Raw genomic sequence first — 19,214 nt, 5'->3', positions numbered from 1 at the left:
CTATGTATCTCTGCTCACTTCCACATTTCCTCATTCTCATATAAATCAGCCACGGAGAGGTTAATCCTTTTGATATGTTGAAGTGGGCATTAGTAGAGATGTCCACATAAATTTTGGTGCAAATTGATCGCCGTTTTTGGACGTTATATGCAATGAAAGTACAATGATTTCCAATGGAGAGTTTGGAATCAGTTACTCCCGTGACTCCGGCCGAACAAGGAGGCCTCATTAACAAGAGGCGTTATTCATGGAGTCACTTATTTCCTAATTTCTCCCAAATGTACTGATAAAATAGAAAATGACAACTCTTTCCATTTTCCTGATCAAAAAATAAATAAAATGAACTTGTTAGTGAAAACATGGCCATACCTGCCCCACCGTCACTTTAATGTAATTGAAAAACGACAGACATCACCATTCTGCGCAGCGGGAAAGGAAATAGCAGATGATGGAGAGGAAAATAAGCAGTAAAAGGAAAGCAACGTTTTATATTTATTTAATATTTGGGGGGGCAATTCACTTAATTATTTAAAAGTCCTTGTTGTCATTGTGAAATTACAAATAGAGTCAATGTCGTAGAAAACAGTAATATGGCCATCCCATCCCAAATAGCAAAATTGGTGTGGCCCAGCAATGGCGATATTCATTTTCAGTATAAAGGAAGATATTGGCATCAAAATCTAAAGAATAATTTACTCTTAACTTTGTTGCAATGTCTTTAAGCATGTTTATTGAATAATGTTTCAGGTTTGCATAATGTTGATTTCTGTTTTTAATTATTTCAACAATTTTTTTTTACAATATACATCTGTTATAAAATTCTAACAAAAAGTTCAGAGAACACGCGGGGTTGTCAGCAACAATAGCTCTATGTAGTTTTCTACAGTAAATGAAAATTGCAAAATGACAGAAATGCTAAACTTTCACATATTTTGGGTTTGATTTCCACAGTTTCAAATTGATTTATTGTCGGCCAGCAGAGTTTTAAAAAAGGCCGATGCCGATATTCGTCAAAAAGCCAAATATCCATGCCGATAATCGGCCCGGCCGATAATTGGTCTATCCCTAGTCAAGAGTCAAGACAGTGCCTACTTTGCCACTCGTGGACCATGTTTGGTTCACATGCTGTATGCCAGTGCCGACTGAATACCACCTGCCACGTGCCAGCTTCATGCCGGATCTGGCCCAAATGCCTTTGCTGCGTGGGATTGCTCCACAAAAGGCCATAGCTAAAAACATAGCTCTCTTCTTTTTCAATATTCTTTTTAGAAGTAGTTGATGATAAATGTTCTGACTTCGATTGTGAAATAGCAACGCTACAGAAGCGCGAGTTGCTGCATCCTCATCCATATTTATTTCTGTAAACATTACATTATGAGTTGTGTCAATTTTTCTTCACTTCACGGGGCACTTTGGGGACTGATTTAGTTCACACACCAGACAGACTGAGGTTGCAATTAATATGTAAGGTGAACGATTACACACAAAAATCTGCATTCACCAAAAAATACGAATTGATCATTAAGACCTGCAGTCTGACCATAGCCTACGCCTGTGTACGTATGTTCCATCTTTTCAAAATCAAAGTGTTGGAACATGGAGAAAACACACTGGAACACACAATAGGTGAGCGCGCACACGCATGGACATAGTTACAAACAGCCATCTGACCTCTGAACTTCTTGGGGGGGTTCTCCAGATCTCCGGCGGCTGGTTCCACCACACAGCGATCATCCACCAAGCTGCACACACATGCACACACACACACACACACACACACACACACAGACAGAAAAATAAACTGTTAGCGTTCCAACCACCATCATGCATGACGTTCGGCAAAAGACATTGCTAGAAATTATGCAAAAAAGCAAAGTGTATCCCATTATTGAGAGCGCAATTACCTTTCGTGTACTGATTAAAGAGACACTTGGATGAGCTTAACATTGGCACTTACATAATAGGTTTGCATGTAAAAATGACCTCAGTACTAAAATGCCCACCTCAAAAGACTCTGTAGTAATTTAAGGGCGTTTTTTGTGATTCGGTTTATGACAAATTTCCTTGCCCCCTTTTGGGGCGTGGTTTATGTTATGTTTTCGGTCTTAGCTGTCTGCGTCACGCGAGGGAGCCAAGCGTGGTAATATTGCTCGCTTTGTCAGTTCTGTTGTCTAAACCGGTGACCGATCGCCACCAAAATGCAAATGCACATTACTACTCTTGTCCACTTCAACCTGTGAAAGTATAAAAGTTTTCTGCACAATAGTTTGGATTTATTCACATAAAACGTGATCTCATCATGATTACCTCCACAAAATCAAAAATACTGTGGCAATTGCTTCTCCACATACACAGGCTGAAGCGGACAAGAGCATGAATGCGCATACGAACCCCGACTGGTTTATATTTCGGACATTTAGCGACGCTAAACTCGTGTCAACTCTCATGACATAGACGCCGACTGGCAGTGGGCAAGCAATCAGGCAAGCAAGGATCCCCCCCCCCCTTCCTTCCCCTCCCCAGCTAACAGTAGGATAACAGTACAGCTAATAGCAACAACTAGCTTCAGAGCATTAAAACAAAAGGCGTTAGCACAACAACATTAGCTCCTTACTGTCCACGCAGCGTGTGGAGGTGATCATGAGCCTGTGTATTCATGTCGCGGGGTTGCCTCCCAAGCAGTCGTGTGTGTTGTCCGCCATAGCTTGCAGCCGCCAGCTTCGGAGTGAGTGAAGCGGCGAGAGAGTGAGGTAAGACCTCATCGCACAAGCATCAATGTTCAGCAAACAAAAAGTTCCAGCAAGGAGGCTGACTGCACAGCCAAGGGTGCCCGCATTTGAACGTACTGTTTCGGCTGTTACGTTCCACGGCGTGTCGGTCAAAAAACTGTGGCCATTCGCATAAATCTATGTAGCTCATGCTCACTTCCACATTTCCTCAATCTCATTAATCAGCCACGGAGAGGTTAATCCTTTGATATGTTATAGTGGTCATTAGTAAGGATGTCCACATAAATTTTGCTGCCAATTGATCATCGTTTTTGGACGTTATAAGCAATGAAAGTACAATAATTTCCAATGGAGAGTTTGTAATCGGTTCTTCCAGTGACTCCGACCGAACACGGATACAACGGTAGGGGGTGCGGCCATTCTCCTCATTAATAAGGGGCATTATTCTTGGAGTCACTTATTTCCTAATTTCTCCCAAATGTATTGATAAAATAGAAAATGACAACTCTTTTCATTTTCCTGATCAAAAATATACAAAATGAACTTGTTAGTGAAAACATGGCCATACCGGCCCCCACCGTCCCTTTAAAGGGAACGCCCTTTGTTAATGAGGAGAATGGCCGCGCCCCCTACCGTTCTATCCTTGTTCGGTCGGAGTCACGGGGGTAACCGATTCCAAACTCTCCATTGGAAATCATTGTACTTTCATTGCTTATAACGTCAATTGACAGCAAAATTTATGTGGACTTCCTAACTAATGACCACTTCAACATATCAAAGGATTAACCTCTCGTGGCTGATTAATGAGAATGAGGAAATGTGGAAGTCAGCAGAGCTACATAGGCTGGAACCAGCGCACACTGCTTCTTTGCTGAAAAAAAAACCAAAAAAAAAAACACTCCTTCTTTGCTGATCACGGTTAGGACGAGCGAGGCATTAAACACCAGTCAGGATATTTACAGAGACTGAAGTGGAAATGAGACGTGCACATTTATTTGGATGAGGAATGTCCCCAGTTTTTCGACCGACACCACGCCAGGTCAGGATTTGGCATGGAGGTGGACTCAAATGCAGCGAGCCGAGGCAGGAGGACTGTTTGTGATATTTTAATGAAAATGAAATGAAATACACTTGACCGGTCGAGGTGGTCGGGCACGGGGATTTGCAACTGCCGAGGAGCCGGCGCGGGCACGGGGACTAGCAGCTGGCGAGGAGCCGGCGCGGGCACGGGGACTTGCAGCTGGCAAGGAGCCGGCACGGGGACTTGCAGCTGGCGAGGAGCCAGCACGGGAGGCTGCAACTGAGAAGCCGGGGCAGAAGGGGACTGCAGCTGTCGAGGAGCCGGCACGAAATTGAGGAGCAGAACCCCATCAGCCTGCCGCCATAGACGTTGGGAAGATCCGGAAATACAAGGGGAGGAGACTACAGGTACCGGGGAACGTGGACTACATAAAACTGGTGAATTAGGGCGAGGTGAGGAAGGTGGCAGTGTGGCTTGGCTTGGAGGTGGTGACGAGGCTAGATTTGGCGAGGTGACGACAACCGGTAACTGTGTCACCATGACAGCATCAACAACTCAGACTAAAACAACTAAAACAACAAACGCAAGGACAACTATGACAACAGCGACTGCACGACAATGACCCGACAAGAACTGAACAAAAACTAGCAACTTCAATATAAGCACACTGACGAGACAACGAGAAACACCTGTACAAGGGACACAAGGTAGGAGGGAGCTGATTGGCCAACACTAGGGAGTGGAAGACACACACATAATAAATCATGACTAGACAGACACAGAACACTGAGAAAACACGAAACTAAAGAAAGCCCAAAACCAAAACAAACCAAACATGACACGCCGTCCACAATGGAACACGTAACAGCTGAAATGGTGCGCTCTAATGCGGCCACACTCTGTTGTGGAGTTGGATGCGCATGTTCAAGACACTCAGGGTGTTCGATGAGGTCTTACCTCACTGTGATGCCACTTCACTCTCGCTGCTACAAGGGCTGTGACGGACAACGCACGCGACTGCTTGGGGGGCAACCCCACGACATGAATGCGCAGGCTCATTATCACCTCCACACGCTGCACGGACAGTAAGGAGCTAATGTTGTTTGTTTCAACGGGCTGAAGCTAGTTGTTGCTATTAGCTGTACCGTTATTCTACTGTTAGCCGGGGCGGGGGGTGGAGGAATAAAGATCCAAGATTGCTTGCCCGTTGCCAGTCACAGTCTGCCTCCCGAGAGTTGACAAGAGTTTAGCGTCGCTAAATGTAAACCAGTCGGGGTTCGTGTGCGCATTCATGCTCTGGTCCGCTTCAGCTTGTGAAAGTGGAGGAGCAATCGCCACAGTATTTTTGATTTTGTGGAGGTAATCATGATGAGATTACATTTTATGTCGATAAATCCAAACTATTTTGCAGAACACTTTTATACTTTCACAGGTTGAAGTGGACAAGAGTAGTAATGTGCATTTGCATTTTGGTGGCGATCGGTCACCGTTTTAGACAACAGAACTGACAAAGCGAGCAATATTACCACGCTTGGCTCCCTCGCGTGACGCAGACAGCTAAGACCGAAAACATAACATAAACCACGACCCAAAAGGGGGCAAGGAAATTTGTCATAAACCGAATCACAAAAAACGCCCTTAAATTACTACAGAGTCTTTTGAGGTGGGCATTTTAGTACTGAGGTCATTTTTACATGCAAACCTATTATGTAAGTGCCAATGTTAAGCTCACCCAAGTGAGCCATTCCAACCACCCACATGTGGGTTTGCGGGTGGTGCACGTGGGACATTCACTACATACTGAACATCTTCAAAGCATTCCTGGGTGTGTTGTATATGGTTAGAAAACTGAGTTTCCGCAGATTCGAACGATACCAAATATTATAAGATACAATCATAAATGCAGCATTTATGAGGATTTAAGTCAAAATAATCCTAACACACCAAAAATGTGCAACTCACCATTTCATCCTCAAATGTCCGACACAATTGCATAATCCATCATCAATGATCATATTACGTCGACAAGGGTCCAGTAAAAGTATTCCAGTAATACAGTTAGTCCACAACGAGCCTGACATCCATAAAGCCACGTTATTAGCTGCTGCAACCGTTACAGGTCGCTATCAGATACATACACATATTACATATGCACACACGAGCTTTCAAAACATAGGCTGGACCTTAGTTTGATTGATTGCTTACTTGATCCAATAAACTAATGTTTCCCATGTCAGAGATCAACAACAGCCAATGAACATATTCCATGCGTAAATAGTACCACCCCTGCATATGGATGATTCGTCAGTTATGTTTGCAGTCACAACCAAACTTGCTAAGCTGGTGATTCAACGGCCAATGAAATTCTTAAAAAGAAAAACATGGAAACTCTTTAACAAAAACACCGGGCGTAACTTGCATGACACACACTTTCAAAGCCAAGCGACATCAGGGCTGTGCGTCAGAGCGCACGTCATATCGCGTCACCTTCTTTGATTTTTCTGAGTTTTTTTAAAATCTGGATGTAGGATATAATAGTGCCAAGTCTTACTTTTCATTAGAACTCATGATTGTTGAAGCATTCCACAATAGCAGCCTTTTCCCCTACGTATGTGAACATGGTTGCAACATGATTGCAATGGGATCACCCACATGGCATACTTTTGGTTCGCCTGGACATCCCCTTCGTAAAACTTGTGTGAAATGCTCATTTTCTGTTGTATTATTGTAAAATTTGAAATGGAATTGGAGGAGCCTTTGAGCTGTAATCCTGTTGTATTATTTTAGTCCACCACCTAATACAAAATTTTCCAGGCAGATTTTTGGAAAAGAAAAAAATAGGCGGACATAAAATCCGCCTTCTCTTGTGTATTCAAACTTCCATAATTCCGTGCCAGTCGCACTTAAAAAGATTCTGACAGTTGAGGAGATAAATTTAAAGTGTTATCTTCAAAAAGAGACCAAAACTATGTTGATACTCCAAATGGTTCAAGTACAGCTTCAGTTTTACTTTGGGTGCACCTTTTTAGGAGTTCAGGTAAAAATACCAGAACATTTTGTGTTGTGTGTCTATTCATTAATCCTTAAACATTCTGATCACGAACTAATTCGAAATACAATATTCTTCTTGTGAAGTGGATGATTACATCCGTTGTTACAAAGTTTTAGTAATATTTGCTGACTATTTTTGCTTCAATTATTTATGCAAAACTCTTGTGTGAATACGTTTTTTTTTAATCTAATTCTGCTGAATTTTGATATCGCCCATCCTTAATTTCAACGGCCTCTTGGCTACGATGATGAGATGCTAATGCATACAAATGATAGAGCAGAGCACACACACAAGCATGCACACTCCAGCACACACACACACACCCCCACACGCACACCCGCCCACACACACACACATAGAAATCTCCCTCGGACAAACTCGTGACCACATCCTGTTCCTGCTTTACATCAGTGTGTGCATTTGTTGGGGGTGAGTGTCTTGAGTGTGGTTGTGTGCATGTGGTTGCATGCGTGTGCATGTGTGTGTAGCTAGTGTCAGTGAATGAGAGTTGACTCTAAAAAGCAAACAACGTGTATTTGAAAAGTCAAATTATCAACAATATTGTGTAAGTTTCTTGACTCTTATGGCCAGAGAAGCCTGTCTCACAGGTTTGACTGGTTTACACCTGTGGGCGACACATGCCCGAAGCTAATGCTAGGAAATGTGAGCTAGCTAATTGTTTTTTCTTCTTCACTTGTCAGTTTGATTTCTTCGAGCAGATAAGCAGAGCTCATGTTCAGTCACAAGGCATCATACGGAAACATGACACTTTGCTTAAAGTTGTAGCTTAGCATTATTTTACAGAAAATACTATGCAGGGGTGTCCAAACTCGGTCCTCAAGGTACAGTGTCCTGCCTGTTTTCCATCTATCCCAGCTGGAAATACACTTGATTCAAAAGATCATGATCGTTATCAATCTTCTTCAGAGCTTGCTGGTGAGCTGATCATTTGAATCAGGTGTGTTCAGCAGGGACAGATGCAAAACAGGCAGGAAAGTGGCCCTTGAGGACAGAAGCTGGACATGTTTGATATATTAGGACATTGGTCTACAACTGTCCAGGTTTACTAACACACTGCCTTACAAACAAGATTTTCGAAAATATAGTACCTCGGTTCTCACATTGTTCGGCCTACAAAAAGTCTCGCAGAAACTCAGTTTTACTTTTAATCGTACTGTGTAAACCTAACGAATTACGGCCAGGAGCGCATAACCGCTTATAATAATTTATTTATTTATTTTTTTTTTATCCAATTCTCAGTCTCTTGGCCAATGAAATGCATCAGAATATACACGTGATGGTGTTGGAGGATGTCCCGGAATTTTTTTGAGCATTAATGGCGGACGCAGGCGATCACGGGAGCTCTGAATCAAATAACAGCTGTGATATAGACGGCGCGCTTGTGGACTTAGAACCAGTGGAACCAGTCGAACGTAATATAAGGTTAAGATATATGTTTGTAGACTGTTAGAATAATTACATAAGTTATCCCATATTTACACTTATAGGTATTGTATCATTTGAAGTGAAACGTGGAAGATCTAAAGTGAAAAGATATGGAGTGATATTCACCTTCTTAGCTTTGAGAGCTGTGCATATCGAAGTAGCTGCATCATTGGAGACAGATTCCCTCATCAACGCCTTACATCGCTTCATAGCACGAAGAGGCCAAGTCAAAGAACCCTGTTCAGACAATGGAACCAACTTTGTTGGTGCTAATCGAGAGTTGAAGAAAAATCTCTGAAACAATGGAATCAGTCTCTGATTCATGATGAACTTCTACAGAAAGTAATAAAGTGGAAATGTAATCCTCCAGGTGGTTCTCATTATGGAGGAGCCTGGGAGAGATTGATTCATTCAATCAGGAAAGTCTTCAACTCTACTCAAGAGTACAAACTCTGGATGATGATGGTCTCCACTCTGTGGTGTGTGAAATTGAAGCTATTCTCAACAGCAGACCAATAACGAAAGCATCTACAGACCCTAATGACCTAGGCTCTGACTCCCAACCATGTACTTCTCCTCAAAGGACAGCCCCCTATTTCCCCTGGTGTTTTTCAAAAGGAGGACTTATATTCTGTACGAAGACAGAGACAAATACAGTACATGTCGGAAAAGATGGACATTGGAGTACCTGCCACAACTTCAGGAGCGCCAAAAATGGAACAAAACCAAGCGCAATTTCATCCCTGGAGATGTTGTGCTTGTTGTGGACAACTGTGCACCTCGCAACTCTTGGATCATGGAGAGTATTGTCAAAGCTGTCCAGGATGAAGCGGGACTTGTTCGGCAGGTAAGGGTCAAGACCAGGACAAGCTATCTGGACAGGCCAGTCACAAAGATTTGTCTGCTTCAGGAAGCCGAGGACACCTGATGGAGGACTTGTTTTGATATGACTTAACTTTGACCAAGACACTTGTGACATAAGTCCCATAGGCTCTGAAAGTTCTAGAACCTCTGTCTTACCGGTGCTAGGACTCGCGAAGAACCCCCTCATTCAAGGACACTAAAAATGGATCATTGTCATACTGAAAAAAAAAAAAAAGAAAAAAAAATGTATTGTTCGTCTTGTATGTATGTACTCAATGTCGGATAGTTCCACCCTGCAACTACTGTATTGTAATTATGTTGTAATAATTAGGGGCCAGAATGTAGAGGCAGGGATGTTTCTTGCATGTTGCTATGGATAAGAGGCGTCTTTGTGTGTGTGTGTGTGTGTGCGTGTGTGGGCAGAGCTAAGTGTGTTGGGGTGTGTCACTGGGGTGGAGTGATTGCCTAATTAATACCACCTGTGTCTACCTGTAAATGTTTGTTTGCTTGGTACAGGGAGAGAGAAGGCCGGGTGAAGATATTTCTGTTGACCGCTAGTTTTTACAATAACTTTTGTCCAACACTGCATCTTTGTTTTGATTCATTGCACAGTCAGAAGTATAATTTAATGAAGAGTCAAACACCAACAAACTGCAATAATAGCTTCAGGCTTCCATCTTGGATTCAGTGTGTCAGACAGAGCCCTGCTTTTCCCATCTCAGTGACTAATTTAGTCACGCAACAAGTATAATTAGGCTCTTTGCAGAAACACTTTAAAATTGTGGCTCTAGTGTTAATAAATTAATGCTTTAATATGTAAAGAATGTGCAAGGATTTCTGTTTGAGAAAATATTTTACTTTGGACAGGATAAAAATACTTTTTGAAAGTTTAGATTTTATATATTTAATGTGAGGCTTTAAACAAATTTTCCAATCAATAATACCCCAAGGAATTCTCCTCCACTGTCTCTATTTTTACATCTTCAATGTGTACTTTAACTTGGTTGTTTGCTTTGACATTTCCAAATACCATCAGTTTTGTCTTGTTTAGGTTTATTGATAACTTGTTTTTGTCAAACCATATTTTAACTTTTTGGAACTCTGATGTGATTATATCCAGAATATGTTGCATTTGTTCACCAGAAACCAGAATATTAGTGTCATCTGCAAACAAAATAAATTTCAGTAAGTGGAAAACATTACATATATCATTAATATATAATATAAACAATTTCGGTCCTAACACTGACCCCTGGGGTACACCACACACAATGTCCAAACATTTTTATTCAAATGTATCCAACTTCAAAAACTGCTGCCTTTCTTTTAAGTAGCTTCTTAGCCAGTTCAGGGCCATACTCCTACTCCCACAGTGCTCCAGCTTATTAATCAAAATATTATGATTTATAGTATCAAATGCTTTCTGTAGATCAACAAACAGTCCTAATATGAGTTTCTTTTTGTCGATTGAATCAGTGATCTCTTTGTTAGGTTCTGCTAAGGCAAATGCAGTTTACCGGTTTGCTCTAAATCCATAGTAGTTTATGTTTTTCGATGAATTTATCTGGTCTATTATTGAAGAGATTTTGGAGAATTGTGGAAGAAGGGAGATGGGCCTATAGTTTGTAAAATTGTGTTTATCACCAGTTTTGTAGATGGGAATGATTTTTGCAGTTTTCATTTTACTTGGAAATTGCCTTTTTTGAAATGATAGATTCGTAATATAAGTAAGTGGTTTGGGGATTCACAGAATGACCTTTTACACTGTCTTCATATCAATTTCAGCACAGTCGGTAGATGTTTTTTCTTTACAACCATTAACAATATCAATTACCTCTTTTTCTTCAACCGGTTTAAGACACATTGAACATGGATTTCAATTAAGTCAGTGTAAGTATTGTTCGCTGTATCATGATTGGGTATTTTTTTTGCCAGGTTTGGTCCAACGCTGACAAAAAAAAACCTGCTTAATTTATTCACAACCTCATCCATATTGTTAATGTTTATTTCATTTGCTATGAAATAAGGTGGATAGTTGTCCTTTCTGTGACCATTTCTAACTACAATATTTAAAATATTCCAGATTCCTTTAATATTATATTTATTATTTTCTGATAGTTTGGTATACTATTCTTTTTTTTACATCTTTTCAAAATACTGGTTAACTTGTTTTTATATTCTTATATTTGTTTTCTGTTTCTTTAGTTTTATATTTCATAAATTCCCTATATAGAGTGTTTTTCTTTTTGCAAGTGTTTATTAGTCCTTTTGTTATCCACTGATTGTCATTATGCTTTGGTTTTATTTTGGATCGTTTGATTGGGCAGTAATTATCATATAATCGCTTAAATCTTTTAAGAAATCATCATAAGCTTTATCAACACCTTTTTTTTGTATACCGTAATCCAATTCTCTTTCAGTAAATCATTTTTTTAGTGCTTCCATAGCCTCTTCAGTCATTATTCGTCTGTGTTGTAATTTACAATATTGGTCGTTTTTGCTACATTTACAGTCATAAATTATAAATACTAGTAAGTGGTCACTAATGTCATTTATCAGTAGTCCACTCACCACATTGTTCTCCATGATATTAGTAAAAATAGTATCTATTAATGTTGCACAATGGGTAGTGATTCTGCTGGGCCTAGTAATGCTAGGATAAAGGCTGAGGCAATAAAAAGCTTTGATCAAATATTTCGATCACGTAATTTTTCACAAAAATCGGCCGATCATGATCAGTGGCCAAGATATATATATATTTCAAAATTAAAGCATTAACTATGGACATTAATTTAAATGTCATAACGCACTAAAAAAATTAAGTCAGTTAACTCAGTTTTATGAATTTACTTCCTGTAGCAGCTGACCTCTGCTCGCTGTGCAGCCAAACTTAAAGGAGAGTCACTGATGCAAGGACGGACTTTTACGAAGTTTTACTTTAAAAAGTTGCTTGATGGCTCATTGGAGAAATCCAAAATAATTTGCACACTTTGCACAGCCAAATTCAAATACCATATTAGTTGTACGTCTTTGGTGTATCGTTCAACTGTTGTATTTTACTGGAAAATAATCGTATTCAAGGATCAAAGAACGCTATTAGAACAACAATCATTTTAGTGCGATTATAATAAAGTAAGATTTTGTACACAAGTAAGATTTTGTACACAAGGGAGTTAGTGATACTTCAGTTGATAATTTTGCACATATTTTAAATTTGTATGATGATTAAACTCAAACTAACAGATTTAAAGACCAGTTTAATATTGATAGTTGATTTAGGTCAGCATATTGATCAACACTAGGCTGAATACACGTTATTCACATACACATTTCATATAACTGTTTCTCACCTTAATTTGTTCTGTGTTCCCAACAGATCTCGCTTCCATCACCTCCGTGCGGATTTGTAGGGTGCATGTTTCTTTCAAAACGTTTCACGTGTAATTGGAACGATACAGCCGTGAAGTGCTTGTCGATGGAGGACTTTCTCTCTAATCTATTACACTGCATTTAGAACAAAATAGTTTACACCAGCTTTCATGCAGGAGGGAGGTACTTGTTTGCGCAGTCGTTTTTGTCATGTCATGTCATGTTTTTAGATGGGAAATGTTTTGCGTGTCATTGCTCCAAGTCTCTCTCTGAAACAGGATGTGACGTAGGATTTTCTTCTTCGTGGCTTTACCTACCGCTGCTATTTCCAGTAGGGCGCCCGCGGAGCCATTTTAGGCAAAATAAATCCCAAGGTTACATGGAACGTTCATTTTTAAAACGTAGTTGTTGCGAGAAAGTTGCGGTGTTTAAACACATTTGCGGGAAAATTAGATTTTACAGTATTTGCTTGATTTTGCGTTAATAGGTGCGATTGCAACTTCACGAAATCCTGGAGGGACTGATTTTGGAACCGAAATCGCGATCTCAGACTACGTGATTTCCAGAGCTGGGCATCGTCTGATCGTCACTGTGTTACTTCTTGCATATTTAATTGACCCACGTGGTCCCGGTCTATCCCTCGTCGGCGACAGCCAAGCGTAGAGTAAGTAATTTTCACGTCACACGCGCACCGCACGAGCAGACATGCCGCCAGACAAAGAAAAAATATCAAACAAAAACAACTGACACACACACACACGCACAGCGTGGTGATTGGTGAAATCAAAACAATATGGGGCACATGTCATTGCGTCTGTCGAACCTTAAGGTACACAAATTTTTTTTCCTTTCTCGGACGCGTCTCAGGAGTGCGGCACCTGCGTGTGACATGGTACCGGTAAAGTCCATTCTCGACGCCGTTTGGTTGACTACACAATGCCCAGCTCTGGTGATTTTTAGATCTTCCAAGCTATGTTGTTTATAAATGGCTCCTAGCCGCCACGCTCACCAATCAGCAGCATGCTACTGTGGAAAGGTCCAAGTCTCTCTCTTAAAAAAAATAATAATAATAATAAAAAATTTAAAAAGCATTGCGTCTACGTCACGCTGTCGCCCTGTACTCCTGGAAGTCATTTCTTACATGGTTGCACAGCAGCAATGAAATGTGTGATGCGGATCCTCTCCACCATGGTGACAAATAAACTACCCGACTAACAAGTAGCGTTTTCACCCGGGAGGCGAATGAGGAGTCGCTAAGTGTGCTAATCGCTCAAGTCAAATGCAGAATTGGGAAATACCCTATATTCACAGAAGTCTGGCTTGAGCCGCATTAGGCCAGAGAGCCAGCAACTCTGAACAGAAATTTTGTATTACAATAAATACATATCTAGACATAAAATAAGACGACGGCCACATTCGCAATTTAGCACACGCACTAACACCGGAACACGCAAACGGCTGATGTCAGCCATGACGAAGAGCTCGATCTCAAACGTATATTAAAATATTTACAATATTGTTACGGCCCATGTGTCGTGTTATTTTTGGGGCGAATCCCAGCCGGAGTGGATTTTCTGGTGACGGCTGCACGCCACATGCCCCTGTAAATTAGGTTTTGGTTTTGTTTTATCTGTGATGGTTTTGTTTAGTGTGTGTGGGATGTTTTTTTGTTGGCACAAACCATTATATTTCCTTTTGGTTTGTATTTTAAGTGGGGGAGTGTCACGGCCCACGCTGTGTTGTGGCCGTTTCATTTGTGTGTGTGTGGGTGCTCTCCCCCTGCCTCTTCCTGATTGGTGACTCTCCTCACCAACTCAGCCAGCCAATCAGTGCGGGAAAGAGTGACCAAATTAGTCAATTTGCTTCAGCTGTGACAAGAGTTTAAGAGGGACTGGGTTGCTGGTATTTGGGGCTGGCTGTGGGTGATGCAGTCGGTCCCTGGGGCTGGCTGTGGGTGATGCAGTCAGTTCCTTGTATTTTCGTGTTGGTACCGCTGTCTTTTGGTTTAGTGCACCTAATTCGCCGTAACCCTCAATTATCCTTTCACGTAGCCACATTAACCATTCGTTTTTGCCATAAATTCGATCATTCATTATTCAACCATTATTCGTTCGCATGTGCACTAGGGCACTCTGGATTTGGGTGCTCACTCTATTTTTGTTGTTTCAATGGCCAGGTTTTGTGTTAGTGCACTTTTCATTTGCCCCTTCTAACTCTCACACCTATGTTAGACCCCTCCTCCTTTCCATGTAGAGGAGGGGTCGTAAGAAATATCATCAGTTATTTGCATTATTTTGCACCACAGCGTACTGAGTTTTGAGATTTATACCATAATAGATCTCAAAATTATAATTGTGAATCAATTTATCTTTGCTAAGGCACAATGTTTTTATTTGTTAAATGCATTTCATTTCATAAAAGAAAAAGCAGATATGTTTACATGAAAATACAGAATTTGAATGGAAAGAAACAGAGAGAAGAAAGAATATCCAACCATTCACTTTACAATAGCTAGCAAGAATTTGTATGTCAACAGCCCTTTTCATGTGGATAAGTCACATATTCTTTGAGTTTGTATACTGAAAAAATATGAGTTTGGCTGGTTTTATTTCATGATGGCCAATTTGCGTTTGTTCCTTGTTGGGCATTCGAAAAGTGAAGGGAAATTTTGGAATTGGGGCTGCTGAAGTGAGGAATTGTGCTCCTCACCTGCTGCGGGTGCTGGTCACAGAGTTTCTCTGTGTCACCTCCATTACTTTATTGTATATACACACAATATACACTATTGGCGAATTAGCCATTTCCAAAGTGGAGCATACAACCACTATCTGTGTGTGTCAGCGCCCAATACAGGCAACATTTTTACTTATGTGTAATATACAGAGCCCTACAGGCTTTAAGGGTAAAATGACGTAACAGCCCTCCAGGCTTTAGTGGTAGAAACACGGTTATGCATTCCCATCCTTGATGGATTAAACCAATGAAGAAGAAGCCCCTAACTCGTTGCCATACTCGCAACAAGCGAGCGGCGTAACTTTGTTCAAATAAATGACCAGTCGACTCAGTACAACTCTTACAATAAAATTATATTATGCAAGATAACCCGATTACACTCCTCCAGATGGAGACGTGGTAGACAAGTAAAGGAGTTCCATGTCTTTTACATGCTAGCGCCATTTAGTCATATGCGACCCTCGGCATAGTACTGAAGTTAAAATCAAGCAAGTAAAGCAACTATGGCAATAATGAGTCCGTTAAAGATAATGTATGCACTGCTAGAGAGTATTAGTTCACTTACATTGAATGAAGGCTAATGTATGTGTATCAACAACATTGCTTTGGAGTAACACCTAATGCAAATAAGCATTTACAATGCACTGGTGGAGGAGAAACGCTACATAACGATGTACACAAAAACAGTTAACTATTATTTTTTAAATTAATAATTGTCAGTATTGACTGATATGAAATACTTAGGTTGTGACAGTTATTGAGACATATCGCCCAGCGCTACTAAGCACATTATGTTTAAAACAGAGTTTATTTAATCTGTTTACTCACCAGTTTATTTCACTCTTTCAGAGTTATGTTGATGTTAAAATAAAATAACTTTAATTCATTTTTCTCCAGGTCATTATTTTCAATCGTAAAAAAAATATTAAATATATAATCAATCAACCAATATGAAACACTTATATCGTGATGTACATTTCAGTCATATCGCCCAGCCCTATTGTAGAGTGACTAAAGAACATTGTAGATGTTCTTTAGTCAGAAATAAATGAAAGGTTTTTCTTTAAAATTATATGTCAATAGTTTAAATACAAATGTTATGGACCAAAAGTACTAGTTGTATCAGTTACTTGGAATCGGTGAGTACGCAATAGTTGAGCACTCATACTGTTATCAGTCTGAAATAAAGTGCTATCGAACATCCCTTGTAAAGAATTTGGTGCTGTGTGAGAAAATATCTTGGCTCTTCTGTTGTCCCCATACTACAACTTAAATCTCCAATACCAGCAAGATGCAGCTTGCGCGCTGGAATTCATCCAGGGTTAGAACTATTCAACACATACAACACTCAAAGCTTAACACTTATGAAAACCACTGACTCAATTACAACAAAAAATGTTGACAGTTTATGTGATATTTGGGAGACATTTTCTATCATTTTTGTAATTATTATTTATTGAAATTTACATTTTCATTTATGATATTAGCTTGAACTTAAGTCAGTCTGGAAGATTTTTTCATCATATTGTTATCATAATGATAACCAACATCATCATCGTCATCATAAATTACAAAGTCAAAAGGCAAAGTATACTTTATTTTTAATTTTATTTTTTTATGTAATCAACTCAACGATGTTGCACAAGGTAAGTGACGTTGGGCATATAAGGTCAATGAACACAATTTCAATAGAAACAACAGCTGAAACCTTTGCTTACTTGTTTGTGTACGTGCATGTGATTATGCCTGTGTCATGTGTATTTCAGTGTGTCTAAGTGTGTCTTAATAATATTACACTTAACCCCTGGCCATAGTATTAACAGTGGGTGTCCTTGAGGGGAGGGGGACCAAGACCTGCAGTGTGTGTGCGTGCGTGCGTGCGCGTGTGCGTGCGTGCCCTCACCCAAGGGTGCTGATGAAGCCATTGACGGTGCCCTCGGCGTACAGGGACACTACGTCTCCGATGTGAAGGAAACTGGACGCTGAGTCCGACATGTTGGCTCTGCAGGTGAAGCACAGTTGGAGCGAGCGCAAACTTGCCGGTGCCGAGCGTTTCTTCAGGCCAGTAGCTCACTCACGCTTCCGTTGGGAGTAACTGGAGGTCGATGTTCAAGTCCTACACTTTACAGAGCATAGCTAACAGTCCGCTCCTACTTTTTGTTTCAAAGCAGGAAGTGAATGGAGGTGTTGAGACTAAAGTGCTGCGGGCTTCGCGGGACACGCCCCCTGTTTCAAACGGCACGTGAGCTGACTCTAGATTGTCTGAGCTCATCTGACTGTGTGCATCGACGTGCACGTCGATTCTAAATCAGACCCGATCAAATTATGGCCAGTGGCCGGTCTGGCCCTCACAGTGACCATTAAGTCAAAAGAAAACATAAATCATGTGGTGCTCTTATTCTGAAAGTTGTGCTTTTATTAGATGTGCACGTGTGAACTTAGTGTAAGTAAGGTATCGTTGCGAGCAAGAGCTGTATTTCGAGACTTTTGGAACAATATGAGTGTACAGTTTTTAATGTGTAATGATCTCATTTTATATACTTATATACCACTAAAAATGTTGCTGTATATTTCCTCATCATAACAACGCCTATCATCTACACATATAGCACTTTAGTGAAACAAGACAATGTGCTTTTTATAAATTCATTAAAAAATAATATACAACAAAGTTGGGGTTCTCATGTTGACTTGACCCTCAGCAAGCTTTTCAATTTCTTATGTGCCCCCTTTGCTAAATTAATTGCCCACCCCTGTTCTCATGGGCGCAGATTAAACTGGGGACAGCGGGGGACACGTCCTCCTCATTTTCAAAACAAACTCGTTCTGTCCCTCTCTCACCGTAATGTAATGTAATTCTCTCTCTCTCTCTCTCTCTCTCTCTCTCTCTCTCTCTCTCTCTCTCTCTCTCTCTCTCTCTCTCTCTCTCTCTCTCTCTCTCTCTCTCTCTCTCTCTCTCTCTCTCTCTCTCTCTCTCTCTCTCTCTCTCTCTCTCTCTCTCTCTCTCTCTCTCTCTCTCTCTGTGTGTGTTTTTAAACAACAGAAAAGGACAGTGCCAAGTGTGATTTGCATAATAAAGTGGTCCCCCACTGTGGTCACACCACGGATTTACACAAACATGAAAAAAAGCTCACCCGGCAGAGAGCAACGAGCTACAAGCGACACAAACGAAGAATTTGTATATACACATACATATAAGATAAGAATGCCTTTATTGATCCCACAGTGGGGAAATTTTCATTGTTACAGTAGCAAAGATATAGGTCACACAGGGGCGGCGGCATAATGTGGCCATTAATGTATAACATTGACGGCAAACATTTAGAATCAAACCTATGTAGATATACGCAGTAACATGTGTATATACACATGTGTATACACACCAACCTACATCTACATAAAAAATATGAGGAACACTCATTTCGGCCTGTACATAGTACAGAGGAAAAAATACTCTAAGTGACAGTGCTGCAGTGCTGTAGTGAAATGTAAGGAACAGCATTGGATAAAAATAAAACTAGACTAACAGTAGTGGGGAATGTTGAGTATTGCACGGTATTACAGTAGTGGGGAATATTGGGTATTGCACGATATGAGCTCAGGTGCAGGACTGCACAATTGCACTAATGACCGCCAGTTTGTAGAGACTACACAATGTTCTTGTTAAAGAGTCTGACAGCAGCAGGCAAGAAGGAACGGCGGAATCTCTCCTTTGCACAGCGAGGGTGTAACAGTCTGTCACTGAAGGTGCTGTGGAGTGCTGTTAGGGTGCCCTGGAGGGGGTGGTCCGGGTTGCCCAGCATTGATGACAGCTTGGCCAACATCCTCCTGTCCCCCACCGAGTCCACAGAGTCCAGGGAGCAGCCCAGGACAGAGCCGGCCCTCTTGACCAGTTTGTCCAGCCGCTTCTTGTCCCGGGCCGAGACGCCGCCTGCCCAGGTGACCACTCCCTGGAAGATGACCGATGCAACCACCGAGTCATAAAAGTTCCTGAGGAGTG

At 40.9% G+C, this 19,214-nt stretch overlaps 1 protein-coding gene across 10 annotated transcripts in view; it reads right to left on the bottom strand.

Annotated features, from left to right (window-relative positions):
* Positions 1-17,470, bottom strand: part of itpr3 (inositol 1,4,5-trisphosphate receptor, type 3) — a 373,289-nt gene extending 355,819 nt beyond the window's left edge. For 4 of the 10 annotated variants that reach the window (XM_086045958.1, XM_086045973.1, XM_086045979.1 and 1 more), the window contains exons 1-2: positions 17,118-17,466; positions 1,672-1,742 (exon numbers count right to left, since the gene is read on the bottom strand). In XM_086045958.1, coding sequence (XP_085902084.1) covers positions 1,672-1,742; positions 17,118-17,209 — 163 coding nt within the window. In that variant the 5' untranslated portion in view covers positions 17,210-17,466. Of the gene's footprint in view, positions 1-1,671; positions 1,743-17,117 lie in introns of all 10 variants that reach the window. The other 6 variants (XR_015088794.1, XM_086046039.1, XM_086046029.1 and 3 more) reach the window with 3 other exon arrangements.
* Positions 17,471-19,214: the final 1,744 nt, after the last annotated feature.

The sequence above is a fragment of the Filicampus tigris genome, chromosome 1 (genome assembly GCF_054856515.1).
Source record: "Filicampus tigris isolate MCC_2025a chromosome 1, RoL_Ftig_1.0, whole genome shotgun sequence".
In the NCBI taxonomy this organism is placed as follows: Eukaryota; Metazoa; Chordata; class Actinopteri; order Syngnathiformes; family Syngnathidae; genus Filicampus; species Filicampus tigris.
The sequence above is the reverse complement of the archived record's forward strand: the minus strand, read 5'-3'. Positions and strand labels throughout refer to the sequence as shown.